Consider the following 23,913-nt stretch of genomic DNA (forward strand, 5'->3'; position numbering starts at 1 on the left):
TTTCAGCAAGACAATGCCAAACCACATTACAGCCATGCTGTATTACATCAGCATGGCTCCCTGGTTTAAGAGTCTGGATGCTAAACCAGCCTTCCCTGCAGTTCCATCTTGACGGATCTCAATCCCTCCTCAGGATGTATTTGGGTGCGTTCACACCTAGCATTGGGACTATTGACTTGTTATCAGATCACCAAGGGCGGATGTTAATGCAAGGTGCAAACTGCAGCCTCTATGACTATAGTAACATTAAAAAGCTGAGCATGTCTATGATATCCTGCTAAAGAGAAAAACAGCTTCACGCTGGGAATGTTTGAACAGCATTGTAACACAGTGCCTCGTAATGACAAGCAGACAACGCTTAACCATTTCACCTGACTCTTTGGTGCTTGTTCAATGTGCCTGCTACAGCCGTTTGAATAGGTACAGGACTCCGACTCGACTCTCATTCACTTCAGAATGTCGGTTGTATTATTCAGCTTTGTGTCTGTCAGCTAGCTCTTTGACTCCCATAGAACAAGGACAAACAGCATTTAGGGAAACAAGCCACATAAAAAGTGAGCGAGGTAGCAGTCTTTCATGTCATGGACACAAATCTGTGACAGCAGGACGGTTAAAGACTTTCACCTGACCCTCTGAAACTCCTCCTTGTATGTTTACTCAGTGACTTCTGACAAGAGAATGAACAACAGCATTTGTTTTGGTCCAGACGGGTTTTCAAACAGTTGAATGGCAGGGAACCTCATCAGCTTTCTTTTTCATGTCATTTAAATAGGTTATGGAAACTGAGATTAAGGAGTTAGTCTTTGTGGCCTATCAAGTGCGTTTAAAATGATTGTGTTTATATCTAGAAGCAATATACTCTGGGACAAATTCTTCTTCGTCATTTCACCAATACAGATGTTGGAGTCTCTGCCAGCTGCGAAAGCCTTTGTCTTGGTCTCTCTTTTTCCCACACTAATCTCTCTTACTTGTTGTGCCTCAGTTTTTGACTACTGTATCTATAGATGACAGGTGTCACAATATATTAAATAACTGTGAAATAATCAGTCAACCATACAGCCTCTCTAACTATGCTGTTATATATTAGTCATAGCATTTGTAGCTATGGGAACCCTGATGAAGGAATGATTGTCATCTTACACACCCTGAGGTTTTGACTATTTAGTCACAGCTATTATCTTTGTGTTGTTATTATTGCTACAATGCCCTGGCTTCATGCTCTGGGTGTCTTTCATGTCAAATTGGAAATAATCATTAGTGACAAGAAGCGACAAGAGGTATTTAGAGCATTTAAGTCACCTGTGTCAGGTGAGACTGTGTCCTTTAGGTTCACACTAAAGATGAGGTAGTTCTACCATTTTTTTCTAACTATTAGAAGTTTAATACTGAAGCACCGAGAGCACAAGGATAGTCTGCACAGTACCTTATATTGTTAAATGTAAGTATTTATTTCTTCAAACCCGGGGTTTCTTTCTGAATCTTAAATGTTGTCTAAACACAAGCTGCTGTACAAGAACTGCTGAGATATAACAGTCTAAGATTGGCAAAATTAACATTTAAATCAGAACCTGGCTGATCACAGGATGAGTAAATAACCGAGCAGACTTTGGATGCCAGCTTTCAGGACTTGACAGTTTCTGATACTGATATTGTGCTGTAGACACATTTTCCTTAGAACCAAAAAAGACAACATACACTATCTGACTAGTCATGCTAAAAGGCTTTGAACAGGTCCCTTACTTTGTACAATTACTTTATTGTTATTGTTTCATCTGAAAGATATGTTTTTAAAGCTTTATCAGTGTAGCATACATTCTTCTTCTTTCATCTTGTTTAGATAAAACATTAATTATGTTGTCAGTTTACCCAAACATGACATGAGGCCTAATTTCTTACAGGGTTAGTTGGGGTTTTTTTTGTGTTAAGGAAAAACCAGACAGTGGTCTCTTTGTTTTTCTTTGTATGCCTTCTGCTTATAATAAATATATTTTATGATTGAAATTATAGCCTAAAATTATATACCAATAAATTGGTTTGAGAAAAAAAGAAATTAGATTTAGAGTGTATTGAAGCTGTTTTTAAACCGTATTCCTGTGTGATCTTTAACCTGTTGCTTCCTGCCAGATACCTTGTGAAAAAGATAGAAAAAGACAGCGTAAAAGAGAAAATGAAATGTGGTTATTAATTATTGGTACAACTAACCACATGATTGACCTTGTATCTGAAATGACTTATCCCATCTCCAAAGTGAAGTCAGACTCTTCACTTGACCATTTCCATCTTCACTGGAGTAGACCGTAGCTTTTTTTTCTTGCTCCCTTCCCTCTTCCTCTTTTTTCTCCTTTATCTCACCTTTCCTTAGACAAACTCAGACATGAACGCAGACATCCACCCAACCTAGACATTCCTCTCTGACACTGACTATTCAGTTGTCTGGAAATGGAACAGCTGGACAGCCACATTGTGCCTTCAACCAAACCTCACTGACTCTTCAGTTATTTCTATCCTTGTCTGTGTTTTAGCATTGTAAAGTTAGTAACCGACTGACGACTCACTGCAGGTTTTCTGCTCCGCATCTGTCAGCAATGCGGGACATTTTCAGGCCAGGTCATTTCTCATGGATTTCTTGTGAAGAGCAGCTTAAATGTTGAGTTTGGGAAAGGGCTCTAAACATACATATATTTAAGTAATGGAGAAAACTGAACCTCCTAGGGGTAGCAAAACCTTACACCTTTCTTTTTTTTTAAGGAATCCTGAAAGGACGAGAGCCAAGCTTTAACTCACCTTTTTATTATTCCAAAAACCAAATAAACATAAATACTACCCCAATTCAAGCAGCTCTTAGCCACTTGATTTGTTAATGCTTAGATATTAGAGTAAACCTTAGATGTTTGTCAGCTTGCATTTCTGACTTTAAAGTTTAAAAGTTTAACAGCAGACCTATAGATCAGCACATGTCAAGCTACTTTGATGATAAGCAAAGATATGGATGTTGAAAATCTGTTTCTTTAGTCCTCCAAAGATAAGGTCTTTAAATTCGCATGTTTGAGCAGATACAGAGTAGATTAATGCCATGTTGTTCAATTCATGCACACAAGGTCATTCAAGGTAAATGATGCATTCAGGACATATTATAACTGTGAAAAACGAGTCTCAAACATGAACAACTGTGCCACTTGTTTGCGTGACTTAAGGCCCGGTCTATTGAGGATAGCCACTTTTGATGCTTTTGTCCCTCTCTACTATTCTTTTACAGTTTCCTTTCAATGTTCAGCCATTATGCGGGCCAAAGCACAAATGTATCCTTTGCATTTTCCGACCAAATACAACAATGCACACTGTGCTTTTCCTTAGCTGCTCAGTAGCCCTCTGATCGTCACAATAAGCTTACTTTGCCATATCCGGGCTGGCACACAGCATGGGCCTTCACAAAATAGAAAACTAATGGCTGTGCACTGTTAACACAATAGACGCTGGTCTTTAGTCCCAGTCTTTATAAAACACTTTGTAGCCACAGCAGGTAGAAAGAGACGGGCCGACAGTCCCGTCCCTCTGTACAAACAGGAAGAGAGGGCAGAGTGAATGAAAGAGAAAGGCACGTTGAAACTGAGATGAGGATACATAAAAGAAGCTCAGGGTCTGCTAAATGACAGCCAGCTCACAATGATTTCCCCTCTGTTGCCACTCTTTCATACCTGATGTTTGTAACTAAAAGCATTTGATATACTGCATTTTTTTCCTTCTTGCATGATTCTTTCTTTCCCACACACCCGGCATCTCGTCTTCAATCTTTTGTGCTTGTGCGTCTATTATTGTGTTGTTCATTAGTCAGCGCCACTTTCTTTCTCCCTCTCTCCCCAGGACGAGCGGGAGGCAAGAGAGACAGTGAAAAGAGAACAGGACGAGGCCTACCGTCTGTCTTTAGAGGCTGACCGTAAAAAGGTAATTTCAAAATAAAACAAATAGTCTAACTGCATGAGTGTGCAGTAGCTTGTGGTTTTAATTGAACACAGATTATTTCATTTTCAGGTTAAATCACCACCTCTAATATGATTTTTTTAGCAGCACATTTCTTTTTGAACAATATAAAATTATTTGCGCTACTTTTAAAACAATTTTTGCTTTTTGGATTTATTTCTGTTGGGCACAGAAAGTGTGTTCATAATACAAAGAACTAATAATAAATAAAATGGCCCTAAGGCTGTTATAATTACTTAATTGTCAAATGACATCACACTTTTTGGTGACTATCAGGATACTTGATAACTAAGTTCTTTATTAGATGAAAGATTCACACTTTTGTTCTAAGACATTTGGCAGCTTCTAGAAACAATCGTTCCAGTCCTCAGTGTTACACATCATTTGATATTTTCACTTTGATTCTAAGGTTACATCACATTTGATTAAATTGCTACCTTTTCTTTTTCAGCGAGAAGCCCAGGAGAGGGAAGAGGCCGAGCAGGTTCGCCTGGAACAGATGAGAAAGGAGCAGGAGGATGAAAAGGAGGTGAGACGAGCAGCCCACACACATCATATACACATTATGCAAATGATCTTAAATTAATATACCAGGTTAATCAGTACGAAGCTGAACAGTGATGTGTTTTGCCAACACACAATGACTTTGCAATCGTGCTGTTTTTGTTGTGTTTCTTTTTCTTTTTCGTCCTTCTTGCTCTCACTTCACAATAATGAGTCAATTAGATTGTGGTTTTGGTAAAGCCTGCCAGTCAGTGGGGCGCAGGGAGTGTGAAGAACAGACATACAGCCATTTCAGAACAAATGAAATATCCTAATTACAGTGAGAGCCATCCCTGCCAACGTCACCTTACACACAGTTATTGTTCTGTTTTTACAGCTTTACACTGGTATAGCATGCAGCCCATAATGAACCCAACTGAACAATAGACTGAGGCAATACACACACAACCTGGACAAACACACAAATGTTCACTTGAAATCAATTACTGAATGTGAAGGGGGTGAAAACAAACACACAAACACACACACACACACACACACACACACACACACACACACACAGGCAGACACTGTCGTGCATGCAGGAAAAACAATGCTTGTCTACGAGAATGGCACCAATGTTGTTATACAGTCTATAGTAACACAGTGTAGTCCTGCTGAGTGTTGTTTACTTAACAGCAGAGAGCCTGAGGCAGAGAGAGGTATTGGGTGACCCAGTGATTTGTCACTAAAGTTAAACAGAAAACAACAAAAGAGGCCTGGGACGGGCCTTCTTAATTATATCTCTGTAGTCCAATAACCACGCGCAGTATGCACGGTTGTGTGTTTTGAACAACAATAGCCACTATGGCTATTATATACTGTTTGTCCTACTTTTATCAGTTTTCTCTGCCCGCGCACATTGGTTTCCATATGTACAGTCAAGATCTTCCTAAGTATAAAAGCCAACAACAGCTGCTGGAATAAGACAATGTAGAGAAACGTCGCTAAACTGTTTAGCAGCTCTTATAGAAGATCCAAGGTGACATTTTGATCAGAATATAAGGCATTTGATTGTGTCAACTTGTAGTTCTGCTGAGCTTAATCTGCTGTGAAACTGAAATAAATTGGAAATTGACAAGAAAGCATTTTCTAAAATTTAAGTTTCATCGTAGATTAGACTTCCTGATTCCATTCTTGAGACATCCTCAAATTAACTTACATAATGTTTTTACTCTTGATGTAATGTATTTACTAGCATGTTAATGTAAATGATTTTATATCATGAAATTGTTTTATGGGCCTAACAAGCTAAAGCTCAAAATAATAGCTTTTTGTTTACACCTGTTTTTAGAATCTCTGATAGTTAATGACAGAAACTACAGACACAAGCAAAACATCAGTTGCCACAAGAGAGAGGACAATGCTAGTGGGACTGCACTGCGAATGTGTTTCATGTGCCTGCAGTTTGTTTGCTCTATATACCTCCTTCAGGGGGTCTTAGCATACAGTTGTCTGTCTGTCAGGTGCACCTGTTTGCTTTCTGTGGTTAGCTGAACAGAGATGAAGAGGCAGATTAATGTGGGAGAGATGCTTCTGCGTATTTGAGCGGAGCGGCCTGTGTCTGAGCCTCGGCCAGACGCATGTCATGTGGTTTCTTTGGGGACGCTTCCTCTCACTTCTGTGGGTTTGTATGCGTGTGTCTGTGGTTGACTGTGTGCATTTGTATGGCCTCAATCATACACACGCTCCGTTGTGTGTGTGTGTGTGTGTGTGTGTGTGTGTGTGTGTGTGTGTGTGTGTGTGTGTGTGTGTGTGTGTGTGTGTGTGTGTGTGTGTGTGTGTGTGTGTGTGTGTGTGTGTGTGTGTGTCTGTGTGTCTGTGTGTCTGTGTGTGTGTGTGTGTCCCCGGGGGCCCCTTTAACTCAGTCAGCATCAGCTCTTATACCTGAGGGAGCTGATAGCGGAGCGGCACGCGCTCTACCCTGCCCACCCAACACCAGAAGCTGCTAATGAGCTACTGTTGTACACTCTTATGAAATATAATTGCATTATGGTGTGTAAATAAAGCCGGGGCGTGTTGTCACAGCATATGCTCCCCGGCTGGCCAAACAGGAACAACAAGCTGGGGGGAGGAGGAGGTGAGAGGCAGGAGTAGGGAGAAAAGGGAGGCTCGAGGGAGCGGCTGAAGCGCGGGTTTTAGAGCACAGGAGAGCTGGTTAGCTTTGCTGTGGAAGATGAGAGTCTGCAGTTGTCTTTGTGCTACATGAGCTACTCTTACTCAGGTGTCAACAGTATTCCCTGATTTAAGATGTTAAAAAATGTATTTTCTCTTATGAATAAAGACTTGTCTGAGGTACGCACTGATGTTTCTCAACAGACTGAGCAACAACAAGAAAGCATAAAACACCAGTACAAAAGAGCTTTTAACTCACTGAAACACTTCTTCACTTCCTTTAAGGCTGCACCAGGCTTTAGGGAACAGGGTGAGACACAGGGCGACTAATTTAATAACATTCTCAGGACAAGATGTTCCTTTATGCATCTGAAGCACACAATGCTGTAAACAGTCTCTAGAAGAAGGAAGCTGCAACAAGTTCACTTTTTTGTACCTGTTCCTGATGCTGTTAGTAAAAACACACACACTTTATCCAATCCAATTTTTCTGTACCTTACTGTGTTTGTGCATATAAATAGAAAGCTAAATTACACTGCTTTTAATCAGGAAGGAATAAAATCAGATTCCAGCCAATGTTTTATTCATATATCATCACTAGATTCATCTGATTAATAACTTGTTTATTTAAGTCACCTGTCACAATATTTCTTGTGATGCTGCTGTAACATGAACAAACTATGAAATGAAAAAAAGCAGGCTTTGTGATGCTAATGGACCTGGAAAAAAAATAGACTTGCATCATCAGTAAAGACAGCTGCATCCCAGCTGCACCTGTATGTAAACATGTCTGCCTTCACTCAACCCTGTGAGTCACTACTGCATCTTCTTTCTCCACATCTTCAACCTTCCTTGATTCATTTTCTTGTGTTATAAGAAGAGAATAGAGGGAGAGAGAGGGAGAGAACAGACATATTTCTCTCCTCAGAGGAGTCCTCAGCTTTTATGTGCAACTTTCCTACTACACTTATTCACTGACATCATGAATGGATTCATAGTTCTGATGTTACCTTTGTGCTCTAGTTAATTTGCTGTAATGATCAATAACACTGGATTGTCTCCTTCTTCTTCCAGGCAATCCGCTTGTCATTGGAGCAGGCCCTACCGACAGAGCCCGGCGAGGATTCAGCCGAGCAAATCAGCAAATTGCGTATCCGCACACCAAGCGGCGAGTTTCTGGAAAGGCGTTTCCTGGGCAGCTGTAAGCTCCAGGTCCTCTTTGACTTTGTGGCCTCTAAGGGATACCCCTTTGAAGAGTTCAAGCTCCTCACCACCTTCCCTCGTAGAAATGTGAGTGTTATACTTTCATATTCTTTTACACAGAAATCAAGCTAATGTTTATAAAATAATGAACCCCTCTTGCTTACATACTGTATGTCCTGTAAAAAGGTTTTAAAAGACCAAACAGTTCCAGGAAGTTAAATTCACAACTGGGGAAAGTAAAGACTCTGCTCTAAGAATGGAGTTGAATTATCCATTCTTATTGAGTGCTGTCTCTCTCAACAGTTCTCTGCCCACAAAAATAAGTGCTAAATGTGTCTTCCCTGCAGAGGAGAAGCAGCAGGGTTATGAAGGGTTATTGGCCACAGCTCACATCTTTGCTGGAGAGATCCACAGCTGTAATTGGCTTTTCTGTTTAGGCCTGGACTAAAATGTTGTCGATGGCTGTGAGCAGAGAGTAGCAGGGATCAGAGTTAAAGACAATCTGTCATGGCTGATTAAGTATTTCTTTCTATTTGTCATGATTGTTTTTATTGTCAGTGTGCTACAGCAGCACTGCTTTTGTTTATTTGGTACCAGTGATGAGCAAACTGTTTATCCGCCCACCTGCACACACGCCTTATTCAGTGAATATTAATTAGCATCAGTGCATTGTGAATACAGTACACTATGACTGAGTTAGGATACAGTTGTCAGCACTAACAGTAGTATTCTCTATGGCTCTTCTGCTGACGCCCCTGCAGCACTCAGCCAGCTACAATCAGTCATTAGAGGGCTCAGTTGCCGCGCTCCGTGGCAGCAAGCTAATGAGCACTATTTTAACTACCAGTTTAATTAGCCATGCTGCTGGAAACAAAAATGGGATTTCCATTAATCAAGAGAGGAGTTCATGTGGAGGGGTGGGTGGTGGTGGGTGTGTAGAGGTGTGTGTGTGTGTGTGTATATGTGTGCAGGCTTGCCCAGGCAGTGTGCCATGGTAGTCTGTAGAGACTGCCGGGGCACAAACACCTCAAACTAACACACACATTAACGCGTAGCTCACACTCTTCATTTCGTCACAATCACACACTTCAACACATGCACAAATATTTTCAAGCAAACACATGCCCCGCTCACAACTTTGTCACTTAAAGGATTCACAGTTGTCTCTTTATAATCAAGAGTAAACATGTGTTTGAGACAGAGATAAAGATGTGTCTGCATCGCAGATGAAATTCCGGCAAAAACAGGATGGGAGGATTAGAGGGGGAGAGAAGCGGGAAAAGGATGGTGACTGCAGAACGAGTGGAAAAGAGAACAGAGAAGACAAAAGCTTAAACAAAGAAAAGATTTAATCAGAGAAACAGTCTGAAAAAGAAAAGGATAGAGAAGACAAGTGGAGAAGATATTAAAAAAGAAGAAGAAGAGAGGAGATAATTCCAGAAAACAGAAAGGCGGAAGATTTGGGGAAAGAGAAGAGGGAAGCAGCTCGCAGTTAGTGCCAGTATGAGGCTGTGAACACAGGCCCCTGTCTAATCCTGCAGCTCTGTGTTGTAATTAAATGAGAGGGAGCATAGAAAGCCTCCATCCCGTCCAGACGCTCTCACTGTTGCTCTGCCAGGATCAGAGGATAGAGGATAGACCACTATTGCATTTGTAATACTGCACAACTGTTGAAACCTTCTTTCCCTTTTTCTAGTTTTCAGCAGCTTTGTGCAGTGTCACTCTTTCTTTTGCTTTTTCCCTCCGTCCCTCGTCAGCCTGCTTTACTTCATATCCCTATACTCCTGCTGTAACACAAGTAAGAGGATCTTCTCAATCCAACCTGGGAAAAAGTTGTGTTGAGCATCTTCGGGTAAAAGTACAACATTATTGACCAGGAGAAAGACTGTTGTGAAAGAGTGAGTTTGAGGACACAGTTTTATTCACTTTTGGAATTGGCTTTAGACAGTTTGAGATTAAACATCCAAGCTTGATCAAATTCCTTTGATTCATCAGTTTTCAACGTTCCCAAAGCTTTGCGGATAAGTGTCTATTAGTCTCCAATTTTTGGACCCAGTCTCTTCCTCAACATTTGTTATCAGTGGCTTATCTCTTCAGCACTACAGCAGGCCTTACACTGGCATCATTTGTACTAGGCTTAGCCGTGCTCAGGGAACTAACCCTTTCTCCATTTCACTGACTGTCAGCGAGTTTGAGGAAGAGGAGGGGGGGACTTTTAGTGTTTCAGTTTTCAGCTTTTCATTCAAGAATTCCCTTCTTCTCCTTTGATACTTGTTGAACACAAACCACAGTTGAAAGGCCTGAGGTCTTCTTCCTTCAGCTCGCGGTGAACATGTTTAGACTGCCAGTCTAATAATCGTCAGTCTGCTCTTCCTGCCTGGCTGCTAGAAGACACCCAAACACTGTCAAAGCAGTGTTTTCCCACTGTGATACTGTACTCTACTTCACCTTCTGCTAATCCTTCTCCCAGACCCATCAGTGAATTCTGAATAATTCTTAGACAAAACTTGAGATGTAGAAAAAACAAACAATGGCACAGAAGAAGCTGCGCCTTGCACTGAAATAGATTTTACATCTGTTATACTGCTGTGTTTTTTCTTTTTCTTGTCCAGCTATCTGAAAGAATTCACAGGAAGAAATGCGTTGGTTTATTTTAAATGAAGTTAGAATCAAAATGTAGCTTCCTCTGGACTGCTCTAATAATCTTCCCATACCTCAAATCTAAACTTTCTCACAAACACAGAGCTGTATGCCACTCTGCTGGCTCTCTATCTTAGGCCATGTACAGAGGCTGCTATCCTCATGATCTCTTATAGTTTCTTCACGTGGATGTGAAGATTTTAACCCCAGAAGATTGTTTTTGTGGATCTCTGTCCTAACCTTAAACCAGAGCTCAACATGTCACAGTACAAGCTGATTTTTCTGTTACATAGGACCTTGAACTATATGTTTGTATTCATAGATTCTGAATTAATCAATGAAGACACAGAAGTAGATTTTAAAACCACTTCAAACTAATTATTTTTCAAAGCAGATTATGTCAACAGATTGTTCATTCCGAATGCTAACAGCTGACTTTTACCCCGAGGGTGTCTTAGCACCCTCATTACCTTCAGCCCGCTCCTTCTCTTCCTTACAGATTTCCCTCTCTGTCTCCCTTTTCCCTCCTCTTTTACTCCCTTTTCCCTCTTTCCTCCCTACCTCACTCACTCATCTAAGAGTCCCCATCTCTTTTTTTGCTCTGTGGTCGTTTCTTTCTCAATCTTCTTTCTTCTTACTCTTTAAAATTATATAATTTTTTTGCTAAGAACTAGTAAAAAATGTGCGTTATCTTTCTGCTTCTCTCCTTTCCCATTCCCTGTTTTTTTTTTCTTATTTCCCCCTCAGTCCTACCCCCTGTCCTGCGATGTATTTCTCCCTTTGAAGTACCGTATTCTGGTCTGTTCTTTTATGTTCACACCCCGGCGCTACGTGCTGTCAACGCTCCTGGCAGCAGATAATGATCTCCCACTGCTTTTGTAATTGGCCAAATAAACACTTGACAACACTAGTTTAAAACAGACAAGTTATTTGGTTTTAATTAACATAGTAGGCCCTGTAATGGCTTCATTAAAAATGCGTTATTTCAGCTGCACGTTTGATTATGTTGGAAGCGGACATCTTGAGGGCCTGTGTTTATTATTCCTTTCTCTTCTTTCATGACTGAGCGTTGCCGAGTGTGGCCGCCTCATTTATCAGTGTGTTTTATTCATTTGAGTCGAGTGACAATTGTGGTATTTATTTCAAACTTCACATTTAGAGCTAATTATGTGGAGCTTTAACTGATGAAATCTGCTGTATGATAATGCCAGATACATGGGGTTGATATTAGCTGATCACTGTATGTCAGACAATCTTTCAGCGGGAAATAAAGACAAAATATCAAAGATTGCTGAGAAGCACCATCTGTCTTTTTGTTTGCTTCCAGTTTTAAAATTTGGCTTTTTAATGCCGAGCTTCCAGATATTGTATTATCTCTTCAGATTTTGAGTTTAATTAAGTTTTTTTTCTGTTAATTTGTTTTATTTTTAATTAGCAACTGGAACACCTTTTCTCCACTAATGCAATTTAGTCAGATAAAAACCCCTCAAAATTAATTTCATCTTTTAAAACAGTCAGACAGTTCCCTACTTGAGCTGATTGATTTGATTTAAATTGGCTGATGAAAATTATATTGACTCAAGGTTAAAAACAAACTGCAAAGCAGAGAGCTAGATTTTGTCTGTCTTATGTATGTATGTATGTATGTATGCATGGCTGTGTAGGCACAGGAGGAAAGAATATGGCTTAGGCAGAGCAGAGGAAAAACAACAGCTTTGTTTGTTGACAGATGCCTCCATGCTTATGGTCTGTTAATTGGATAACAATGTAAACAATCACCGATGGCGCCCGTCTCCTGTGTCAGTGTGGCATCTTGTTTCCCTACTTTCTTTTTCAGAGTCAGATGCTGCTCTCCCCGCCGTCTCTCCCTGGTGCACTGCGAGCACAAACTCTCATCCCAAATTCTCTGAGAGCACACTCACATGCGTATCTGGAGTCTATGCACACACACACACACACACACACACACACACACACACACACACACACACACACACACACACACACACACCTGCTCCACCCCAAAGCCTCATTTACTCCTACCTGATGCTGTGGTGTCATAACAGCCTGTCGGGTTCATTAGCATGGCAGACATTTGCAACGCGCTGCTCCTGAGGTGGGAAAAGGAGCGCAGCAGCCCTGTTGGTCGTTTTGCCATCGTTGGGATGGAATATGTTTGCCACTAAGACGCACACACTCACACAAACACCCACACACACCATTTTAGCTCGCTTCGTGGCGTCTCGCTGCCTGCTGTGCAATGAGCAGCTGACAAGGTGAGGGGCACAGGGTTGGTGCAGCAGCCCCACCCTGCCCGCAACGGGGTTCCCCAGGACCCTGCTGAGAAGTCAAGAGTCTAAATGACACGTTGAAATGAGGACAAGGAGATGAAAGACACGGAGCCAAAGAGCGCCAACGTGTGCAGGGTGTGACATTTCCTAACACCCATGGGAGATGGATAGGTTGTCTGATGCTCATATGTCCTCCTCACCTTATCCTAATTTTTTCTCCTTTTTTTTCCTCTCTCTCACCCTTCTCATAGACTCCTTGAACAGCCTCCAGTTTTGCAGATTGTATAGTTATCACCAGATTAAATGTGTAGATTGTTTTAATTATTTTGAGTGTTTACTCATATCATGCGTTAAGTCTCCAATAACAGTTTTTCAGGCGCTAACAAGGACTCGCGCTTTATTACCATGCAGCTGTGAGATTGTTCACAGCACCGGCATGTTGGATTTCTTTCATCTAAATTTGATTTAGATGTTAAATAACACAACTACCTCTTTTGATTGAAGCTGGTATGTCCATTGATTGATACTCCTCTAATGAACAGAATTGTTCTTTACTGCTCTTCTTCATTCTGCTTGTTTTCTGCTTTTATTTAATTTACCTTTGTCTGTCTATGAATGTTATCAGTATTTAATATTCTGTCTGCATTATTGATAATAAGGGATTGTCCTCACTGATTCCTCAAGATTCAAAAAATTCTGAGTGAGTGAATGAGTGATTTGAATTAGCACTTTAATAATACTTGATCATTGTGAAACCACAAAGAATTTAAGAACTCTTGTTTGTTCTACATGGGCCGAATGTGGGTGAAGTTTTGGTTCAGTTCATGGTCAGAGTACTTATTTAATAACCGACAAGCGTCTGTCTCAGCCCAATCACTCTGCTTGTTGTGAGGTCGACCTTTACCATGCTGGGCTGACCTCTGACCTTCTACAGCAGGTACAGGGAGGAGGTTAATTATCCTGCTGTGAGGTTAGAATAGGAGCCTTAATCAGAGGGGCTGACGCCGCAGTCATCAGATAAGCCCAGGACACATCTCAGTGTCACACCAGCTCGCCCATTCAGCCCAGGTGTTAGATTGGCCCGATGTAACACAACCCCTCCAGTGATTAGCTCATATAAGCTAAGAGGCTCACAGTGCTGGTGGGTGTCAGAGAGAGAGAGTCAGATTGTTCTGTTAAAGAAAAAAAAAAACACACAGGTCATGTAAACTAACTCGATCTGCTCCGTTGTGGGTGGTACAGCTTTCATTCCTCTCATTTCAGACAATAGATGCTGTGCAGAGTTTTGAACACAGATCAATGTTTCTCTCCTTTCAGCATTAACTATGTTCTTGTTTCCAGCTGAATTTAGTCATTATAAGCCTGAGTTCCTTATTCCCCTCTCTCTCTTTTCTCTTTGCTGTCCTGTAACCTTCATCACATTGGCCTGGCCTGGAGCCTTTTTAATAAAACAAGCTAGATGGTCCTCTCAGGGAAACTACACTCTCACTTCTCAGATTTCTGCTTGAACTTTTTGTAAACACAATGTTAGAATAACACACACACACACACACACACCTCTATTCAATGAAGTCAGCAGTAAAGCTTAACTGTTTCCCAGTCTGGATCACAGGGCATACGTGGTCACAAGGAGAATCACACTTATATGGACATATCCATTGAAGGGATTTCAGTTAGGTTTTGCTTGTGTGGCAGTGGCTCTTCTCGCTTGTCAAAAATACTGTGTCACAGAATTATTGATTAGCCGAGTCGAGTGTTAAAATCAACTCTAGTGAGCACTTTGGTTCAAATCTCTTACAGTTTGAGGAAAATAGCCGCCCAGTTTGCATGATAGTCCGGAACAAGGCAGTAATGTTTAGCTGTAAGTTCCGGAAAAGTATATATAAGGTATTTAACGTTTGCTGCTTCCATCTTCTGTTTTATATTATTGTACATTTCATGTCTTGGGGCTATGTGCTTTTGGTTTTACTTATCAATATGTTCATTTGTCCCACCTTGTCTCTTCTCAGATCACCCAGTTGGATCCGGGGTCGACTCTGCTGGAGGCCAAGTTGTTCCCTCAGGAGACGCTCTTCCTGGAGGCTAAAGAGTAGGAAGTGGCCCTCTGATAGCCGAGGAGGACTGACTGACTGACTGATGAACTGGCTGGACACACACTAGTCACGGAGCATGGGCCTCACCAGTCTGGGCCTACAGTACACACACACACGCACAAAAATACACCCACGCACCAGATCATCCTCTCAGACATACACAAACACACTGGCATGCACATCCAGTGACACACATTGCAAGTAAGCTTCTCTGCCCTCGGCCAGGTGGTGGCACTCAAATGCCCCTGCGTGCACTCGGTGCACAGAGGAGCAAAGACAGTATCACACAAGCACACAGCCAAACACCTCCCCTAAAAAAAACACCTGTCTCTCTCTTTCTCCTCTAACACAACTCACAACTTCTCATACACAACTGCTGTGTCATGGTTTTCTCTCACAAACACTACACAGAACGATGAGAGCATTGAGAGACTGAGTCGACATCTTTGTCACCGGAAGAAAAGAAAAAAAGGACTTGTTCCTCTTGTTTCCACATTCAAAACACCAGGCTGCTTTTTTTAGAACATGGTTTTTGTGTTTGAAATCCAAAAAAAAAAAAAAAAAAAAGTTAAAAGTAAAATAAAAGAGCAGGAGGAAAAGTTGCCCAGCAGAGGTCTGGGCTGTCTCATCCCACCTGTATTTACCCACTTACCCTTTCCAACCTCCACTTTTAACCCCTCCCTGCCCTTAACCCCCCCCCCCCCCCCCCCCCTTCTCCCATCTCTGCTCCCATCCGTCCGCTGTCTGCTGCAAGGACAAGATGTGACGGGACACCTGCGGCGTCTGAAGTGCCCCCTCAGCCTCCGCTCCCCCCTGGTTTTAACACCCACATCTCCACACACCAACGGATTGCTCAGTTTTCGGTCCTTATTTTTTTCTTTATTTTCCCCCTCTTGATCCTTTTTAAGTTTGATGCTGTATTAGTTTTAGTTTGATATACATTATATAAAATATATGAATATGAACATCAGTTTGTCTCGCCTGCAAGTCTGTTCAAAGTCACAACACACACAAACCATTTTTTATATTAAGTTCTGTGTAATTCTTTAATGTAGGGTGTCTAAATTAGATAGATCACCTGTTTCTACACTCACAAAAAAAGTCCACATCATGACATTGCCCTGGGGAGAATTAGGGGATAAATTCAGATTCCTAGATTCATTGAAAGTTTAACAAAACTACAAGTTTGTTTTGTTTTGAAATCTTGACATTAACCATGTGAATCAGAAGTTTTAGTATAACCCAATCTGCCTTTGATGGATTAGCTATGAAAGTTGTTCAGATACTGATGCTAGTGTTGGTATCTGCCTCTATTCGGCCTAAAATTCCAAAACAATTTAGCCCCAAAAAGTCAACTTCAGATTAAATATTTACTGTTTCTGGTTTTAAAACAAATGAGCTGCTTTCAGGTAACAAAGGAGAACAGAGTGGTCCTAGCTGAAAGGTGTTAGTAAATGTTAGTAAATCATTCAAAGTGTCAACGATCAGCTTCTTCCACCGGTGTTATTTTTTAATAGCAGTAGTATAAAGGGGTAAATCATGTCGGCTAATACTCAGGTCTAGTTAACGGAATCAGTATTAAGAAGAAGAAAAATAGATTTTTTTTTAACATCTGAGCTTTGAAAAACACAACTTATGAGAGTCCAAACGGGTGAGACACCAGTAAGTCTGAGTTAAAAGAAATAAATCACCAATGTAGTTGTCAACTTCGCTGTAAGAGTTTGTGATGTCTTCTATTTTAATGTCTGAGCGACCTGGATCTGATAGAACGAGAGTCACACCTGGCAGAACTCACAGCTCGATCACAGTCAAGATAAACTGAATTCAATACCAATCCTGCCAAGTTTGTCCCAGTTTATACTGACACCCAAAGTTTAGTTTTTCATCCTCGTGGCTCTGTCACCACATGCAGACCTTTTGTGTGTGTCTCCTAACAGTAGTTTTAATATTCTCAATCACACACCACCTGGTAATATCAGCCACACCGCAGCTAATTTCCTGCCTTCAGTGAGGAGAGATCACTCAGGCTTAGCCCTCCATCTGTAGCAGGGCTCCTCTGTCAGCTCGAGGCAAAGTTTGAGAACCCCAGCAGACCCTGCGTCACAAATATACTGCTGCAGGAGGGAAAATCACACTGAGGAAGGACAGCAATAGACTTAGACAGGGGTTCAGAGGGATGCATCAAATTGCCATTTCATAGATTGTATTTGTTGTGCACACCAAAAGAAATCAGGAGCACGGCAGACAGAGAGGGATCGCATGCAATACTTTGTGTTCTCTCCACACAGTTATTGGGGATGTGGTGACATTATGTGAATATAGCAGATAAGTGAATTCCCATTTTAGACAGGATCCTAACATTTTGACTGTGTTTAGAGTGGATAAAATAATAAATAAAATAATGTGCTTTTATAGGTGCTAATTTGAACAACTGTTTGTTCAGATGGTTCTTAATTCAGGGCTGTAGCTCCTTTTCCTGTGGTGTTGGAATGATGAAAATATTCAAGTTTAAAATTCCAACCATAGATTTGTGAAGAAAGAAACATCTTCCCGCGGATGACTAAATGCTAGATACTTCATTTTAAGTACAGTTATGTAGCCAGCTGTGATAATATTGCGATTCTATATGGATTTATGATAAATGCATCTTAATTGGGGGGAAAAGATTATCAAGAGCTGAGGATATGAACCGCTCTGGAGATGGATTTTTCTTTTTCGGTGCTCTGATACTAAAGTGACCAATCAAAAAACCTAATTTTTATCTTGATATTGAAAACTTCTAAATGCACCGGATGTAAACAGGGAAATCAGTGATGTGCATTTTATAAATAATTACACAACTATTACGTGTTTCACAGGTCAAAGTCAGACTTCAGTGGTAACACACTCTGACTTCTTTGCTGCAGAAACACTTTACATTACAGCTCTGAATTCTTTATCTCATTAAGGGCAGAAATGTAAAACCAAATTAAGTCCCAGGGAAGTCTTCTTTATGAACCCGTTTGGATTAATCTAGATTAGATGGAGCTGTTTAAGCTGTTTTGAGTTAGTATAGTTTCAAATGGGAGTTCTGTGAGCTTCAAGCTAATCCTTGTGGGTGAAATAAACAATTATCTTGTGAATCTTTGTGAGTGCTGCCATCAAGAAGAGCTGTGTTTATTTTTTGGAAAAGAGAAGTTTCAAAATGTTTTCTCAGCTCACATGTATGGTGTTCTTTTTTTAAAGTGAAGTTATGGTGTTCTTTTTTTAAAGTGAAGTTATACTTTTTTTTTTTTTTTTTTAAAGACTTTTGATTGCTCTTGCTTTGCACACAGTGAGTAGATATATGACACAAGCATCCAGGAGCGTGAGTGTTTGTCAGTTTTTCTGTGGCTGTCTTGTTTCTCACGCGAGGAATGAGTCAAGCTAACGTGCTCAGCCAGCCGAGCTTCACCACGTCTGACCAGACAGGAGATGTTGCTGAAGGCACTGAGGAGTGAGGGAAGGGGGAACACTTCAGGGTGTATTCTCTTGACTTTCTGTCACTCTTTCTTTGACTTTTGAAAATATTTGACATCTAATGTTTAATAATTCCTGTAAACCATGCAGTTCCTTTGTCAAAAAGTAGCATTTTCCTCAACAATATATGTCACCAAAGAAAAAGATTTTCAGGGAAGATGAAGAAAAGAAAATCATTATTAAAACCCTAAAAATTCATCCATTCATTAAATGTCAGTTTGAGCCTTGTAAGACCTTAAAACTTGACAACAAGGCATTGCATGTTGAATGAAAATACTTGAACTATAAGGGTCAAGCCACAATGAAGCACAATGTTATTTTTTGTTGTAAGGTATTTAGCAATGAAATCCATTTTCAAGACACATTTGCAGACTTTGTGGTGATCCAAAGGGCAACCAAAGATGTGACCTGTGGAAATTTTAGACAATGAAACAGCTTCACTACAAGCAAGAGGACACAACAGGTAACAGTTCAGATATCATTACGTGATCTCTCTACTGCAAAGTACTTATGATGACAGAAAAATCCTGGAATCAAATCAACTTTATATATAAAGCACTTTACACACAGCACAGTTGATCCAACATACACACACAGAATAAAAGGAGGAAACAAACAGAAATGGAAGAGAAGAGAAAATCAGGAGTGATGAGGGATATACAATATGAATCATGTCAATAATAAATAAATAATAATAAATAATAAATATAGTTAATAAAGGCTTTAGGAGAGAAACCTGTACTGGTTTAGTTATGGACCGTTCAAAGCTAAGGAGTAGAAGTAGCCTATGTTTTGAGATGACTCTTTAAGATGTCAATAGTTTAAAAGTCGATTCCGCAATAACCCAGCAAAATCGTTCCTGGTTTATTATAAAGTAACACTAACCTTTTGTCCTTACTTTATGCTAAAACACTTCACGTCATTGTTCAAGGAAGTATGATAACCCCTTGTGAAGGCACTTTGTGTGTACAGGTAGAACATGAAGTTGTGATTATTTTAGGTGCAGCCCGGGGCGAGGGCGAGGTGAGAGCGGGGCAGAGCTGCTCGTTGAGCGTGAAGCCGGAGGTGCGTTTGTGCAACAGACAGGACAGGTGCATCAAGTGCGCTCGTCCTCAGGGGAACAGTGAACATAGTGCAGCTCCTCTCAGCTGTGAGATTACTGTTTCTATCACGCAGATCTATGAATTTAATGTGCGCAGGCATGTTCCTCTGTAGCTCTGCGGCTGGTGATGCTGATGGACTCGGAAATGCCAATGAGACTTAATGATATTCCTCTATTATACCTGACCAGACTTGTCATCAGTTTTTTTTTTTGTTTTTTGTTTTTTTCACCAAGGGGAAAGTCATCAGGTTTTTAACTGTGTGAGCGCAAGAAGAATGAATTGTGTTACAAGGTTTAAAATAAAGTTGATAGCTTTTTGATGTGAAACATATTAAACAAAAGAGATGGAGTAGCTTTATAAACAATACTTTATGACATTATATTCACATATTTGTGGGAGTAAAACTATAGAGAAATCTAAAATCTATCAACATTGTTAAAGATTATTTCAAAATTAAAAACATCATAGCCTTAAATTTGTCCCATTTCTTTATTTGATTGTTTGAAATAGTTTTTTTTTTTGTATTAAGTAAAATGTCTAAACATTTGTCCTGTGTGTTCTTGGTCCATAAGTCAGACTATGGCTGGATGTCTTAATCAGCAGCCCTTTAATGTGACAGCGGAGGATGAGAAAGTGTCTGTGTGCTAATGGGCTTACTCTGCCTGCCTCCCTGCCACAGATTCAGTGGTGGCAACATCAGGTTGCTGTCTTGATTCTCCGACAACAAAAGAGGAAAGCGTCCGTGATGTTTAACCAGCTCCGCCGGGGTCAAGAATGCAGCCCACTGGCGAGGGAACAAAATTCCTGACACAAGTGATCTCTCCTCCTTCCTTTTGAAGTGGGACCCGCTGAGATCTGCGAGCACGGCGGCTCCCTGAATCACAGGATCCCCGCTCCACTCGTATCCCAGACTGGCCTAACCTGGAGGGTCACCCCGAGTTTACTTTCTCAGAGTCGCCGGGCCTGCCCAAAGAAACAGAATCTATGCAGCTTAAACTGTTGGGTGGGCACAAAAGGAGGGTCATCTCTCCCTCTCTGGCTGTCTCTGTTCACAGTACTATTTGTTAATGACACAATAGACATGGGGACACTTTGGTCTTTATCTCCACAAAAACAAAACACATTTTCTCTGCAGCCATGTAACTAATTTAATTTGAGAAAAAATGGCTTTAAATGGATTTTAAATTCAGAGAGGCTGACACGTCTATGTCTGGCTTCTCTTTCAGACGTTTAAGTGTACTTTTACATTTAAGAACGTGTTTTTTTCCTTATAAGCGCCATGGCACATTCAATGTGCCAGTGGGCCTTTTTGGTAAAAAAAAAAATTATAATAAAAAAAAGGTTAAAACAAGACAGGCCTAATGTAATCAATGAATATCTAACAAGAAAAAAAAACGGTGACAGCAAAACGCATTTTAAATAAAATGAGCAAACAATAGCAGTCAGATATCACCTGTCTCTGTTTGTGCTGGGTGTACACTTTTATTTGGTTAATATCGTGTGATCAGAGACACGCAGCTACCTGAAGAGCTAAAGCTTTTTATAAACCAAGCAGCAGACCTGCTGTGTTCTTCCTCATGCGGTCTGCTGTCAGCTCATTCACAACAGCAGACTACAAAGTCGGGATTTATTTGCACACTGACAGTGACCATGTGAAACTACTCATCTCTTTTCTTTTTGATAATTTGCTTTATTTAGCATTCGTATGAAATGCAAAGATGACGTTCAATTTAGTTAATAAAGAAAACTCTTTCATTCAAAACTTTTAATTTATTATGGGTTGTTGGTGTTTTCTGTCCGGTATATGTGAAGTCTGACCACAGTGGCAACGCAGGTTGAATCTGAGAAAGTAGGCTCCTTCTTAAAATGCCAAACCAAACAATATCACCTTTTATTTTCTTTTATTTGTACAAAAATAGTCTTCATAAGCTGTCATAAGTGAAGAAATCCCAGACTTAGAAATACAATAGTGTCATTACAGTAAGTGGTAGATTTTACCCATATGGCAAATTAAAAAAAATATATATATTATGTGTCATGCTATAGAGTCAAACTGATATTGAAATAAGATGTATTGATTATGTTGATGAATGCTGTCTTCAAGTTTAACCTAAAGTTAGTCCAAAATGACAACCTTTATTCGTTGAGTGTGCTCTGTGCTGCTGGCTGCACTTCTGCTGACGGTAGCAGGGGGCGCTAATGGGGAAGAACCTCTTCTCTCTCTGCTGTTACAACTAGTCTAGTATAAAAAACACAAATTGCTTCAGAAAAGCAATGTAAACATGTAACATACTTTACAAATCAAATGTTAATGTTTTTATGCAGCAAAATAATCTCAAAACTTTTATTTTGTTTTTCACGTCTGAAAATTAAAATCATTAAGGTAATATCAGGGAATTAAATCACAACCTCTTGACAGATGCAAAGAGAAAGTTGGATTTAAGGTCATGTGCCATCCTGACCAGGAGAAAGGTTTTTCTAATAATAATGGTAATAATCATAATAATAATGTAAAAAGCTATCAAGATAGTTTTGGATTAAGATTACACGATTATTGAATATTTCAGTGCTTACAGTTCTGAATCGTAGCAGAAAATAAGCAGAGTGTTGAGGAGAAATGCTGTGACCTGATACAGTGGCAGATCAGTTGAAAAAAAAAATACTTAGCAATCTTCTTGATACGCATGCGCAAATTAAGTCAATGGCTTCTTTATTAAAACTATGAGTAAATGAATGGTTCATTATTTGTTATCAAATATGAATTTCTCTAAACTCGTGATCACTCTCGGCCTCCGTCGGCTCGCTGCTCAGCTCATTCTGAGAAAAGTTCCTCTGCAGTCACACCTCACATGTGGCTTTATAAAAACCTGTGGTATTCGGATTATCAGCCGCATGGGATAAAGCAATAAATGGGCCAGTGGGGTCCTGAATGGGTGCAGTGGCGTGGAGGGGAGTAATTACAGCTTCATATTAATTGTGTTTTTCTCTCTCTCTCTCTCTCCCTGCACACACACTCGCACACACATACTGAGCCTATGAGCGGTGGTGACATCTAGGAGGGCCAAGTCTTTGTGCGGAACACTTCAAGTTTCAAAAACAAGGCCAATTGAAGCGGCGGAGCTCAAAGCCGGCACCATTGTAGGCGAACACATTGAGTTTTGATTGGGGACAATGGTGTTTCTCAAATTTCGAGCAAAAAGAAAGCCATACTCCATCTGTGATCTCAATGAGCGCCTATTCATCCGCTTCCTTCTTTTCTGCTGCTGGAGAAAGGGAGGCAGATGTGGAGGGATCGAGCAGGGAAGAGTGTTTTAATTGGCTGCAGTGTGTAGCTCGGTCTCTCTGTCTTTTTATTAACACACACACACACACACACACACACACACACACACACACACACACACACACACACACACACACACACTAACACGAACACACACACACACACACACACACACACACTGAGGCTGGAGTTAGGCCTATATGCTACTATAGGGAGAGCGAGAGAGCCCATAATCTCGGAGTGTTGATGAACACTTGTAGCCCATTCATTAAACAAAGATAATCCCTGCCAACCTAGCTCGGGGGCAAAAAAACCGATAGCCTACTTTTGTGTGTGTGTGTGTGTGTGTGTGTGTGTGTGTGTGTGTGTGTGTGTGTGTGTGTGAGAGAGAGAGAGAGAGAGAGAGAGAGAGACAGAGAGAGAGAGAGAGACAGAGAGAAAGAGAGAGAGAGAGATTGCCTGAGTGCCGGCCAACAACTTTGGCAAAGAGGGACCCTTCAAATCTTTGAAATATTCATACGCCATGGCAGGGTGATCCCCATTTACCAATAAGTGTTATTCTAGCGCGTGCAGATGATGCTTGACAGACCTCTCTGCCTCTTCACCTCGAGTGTTTGCAGCGCCGGGACTTGCACAGCCACTCCTGCTCAAATATAAGCCCACTCATCTGTGTGTCTTTTTGACTGATGCACGTTCAATGTGCGTGTTTTAATCTCTTGTGACTTAATACTTCACATGTTACCACGTATATAAGTGTGGGTCTGGGCTACTTTCTTACATACGTACTCTTTTTCCAGTGCTATTTTAACAGCAGTTTTTCTAATTAATGATATATTATTCAAAATAATAATAATTTGAATGGAGTTTGGTCTGCATACAATCATTTGCACCTCAACGAAGACGTTAAAATCATTCCTAAAATAACTTCAGAATCAGAATCCATTCATAAAGACCTAATAATTACTATCGCAATGGCTCTTTTTGTGCATTATGGACACCATTTTAATTGAATTTAAATACATGTTGAATACGGGGGGATATTTACTTTTGCTCATAAATTAGAATAGAAAAGTAGAATTGTAGAATAAATGATTCGCATCAAAATTTGTCTAAGAGCTGATACTGACTGACTGACGTCACTATTCGTTAATAGCCTAATGTTTAGG

General features: G+C 40.5%; 1 protein-coding gene across 1 annotated transcript in view; it reads left to right on the plus strand.

The window, feature by feature from the left end:
- faf1 (Fas (TNFRSF6) associated factor 1) overlaps positions 1–15,833 on the plus strand; it is a 59,245-nt gene extending 43,412 nt beyond the window's left edge. The window contains exons 16-19 of the mRNA XM_061033482.1: positions 3,862–3,942; positions 4,430–4,507; positions 7,711–7,926; positions 14,780–15,833. Coding sequence (XP_060889465.1) covers positions 3,862–3,942; positions 4,430–4,507; positions 7,711–7,926; positions 14,780–14,863 — 459 coding nt within the window. The 3' untranslated portion in view covers positions 14,864–15,833. The remainder of the gene's footprint in view (positions 1–3,861; positions 3,943–4,429; positions 4,508–7,710; positions 7,927–14,779) is intronic.
- Positions 15,834–23,913: the final 8,080 nt, after the last annotated feature.

The sequence above is a fragment of the Labrus mixtus genome, chromosome 3 (assembly GCF_963584025.1).
Source record: "Labrus mixtus chromosome 3, fLabMix1.1, whole genome shotgun sequence".
Taxonomy (NCBI): Eukaryota; Metazoa; Chordata; class Actinopteri; order Labriformes; family Labridae; genus Labrus; species Labrus mixtus.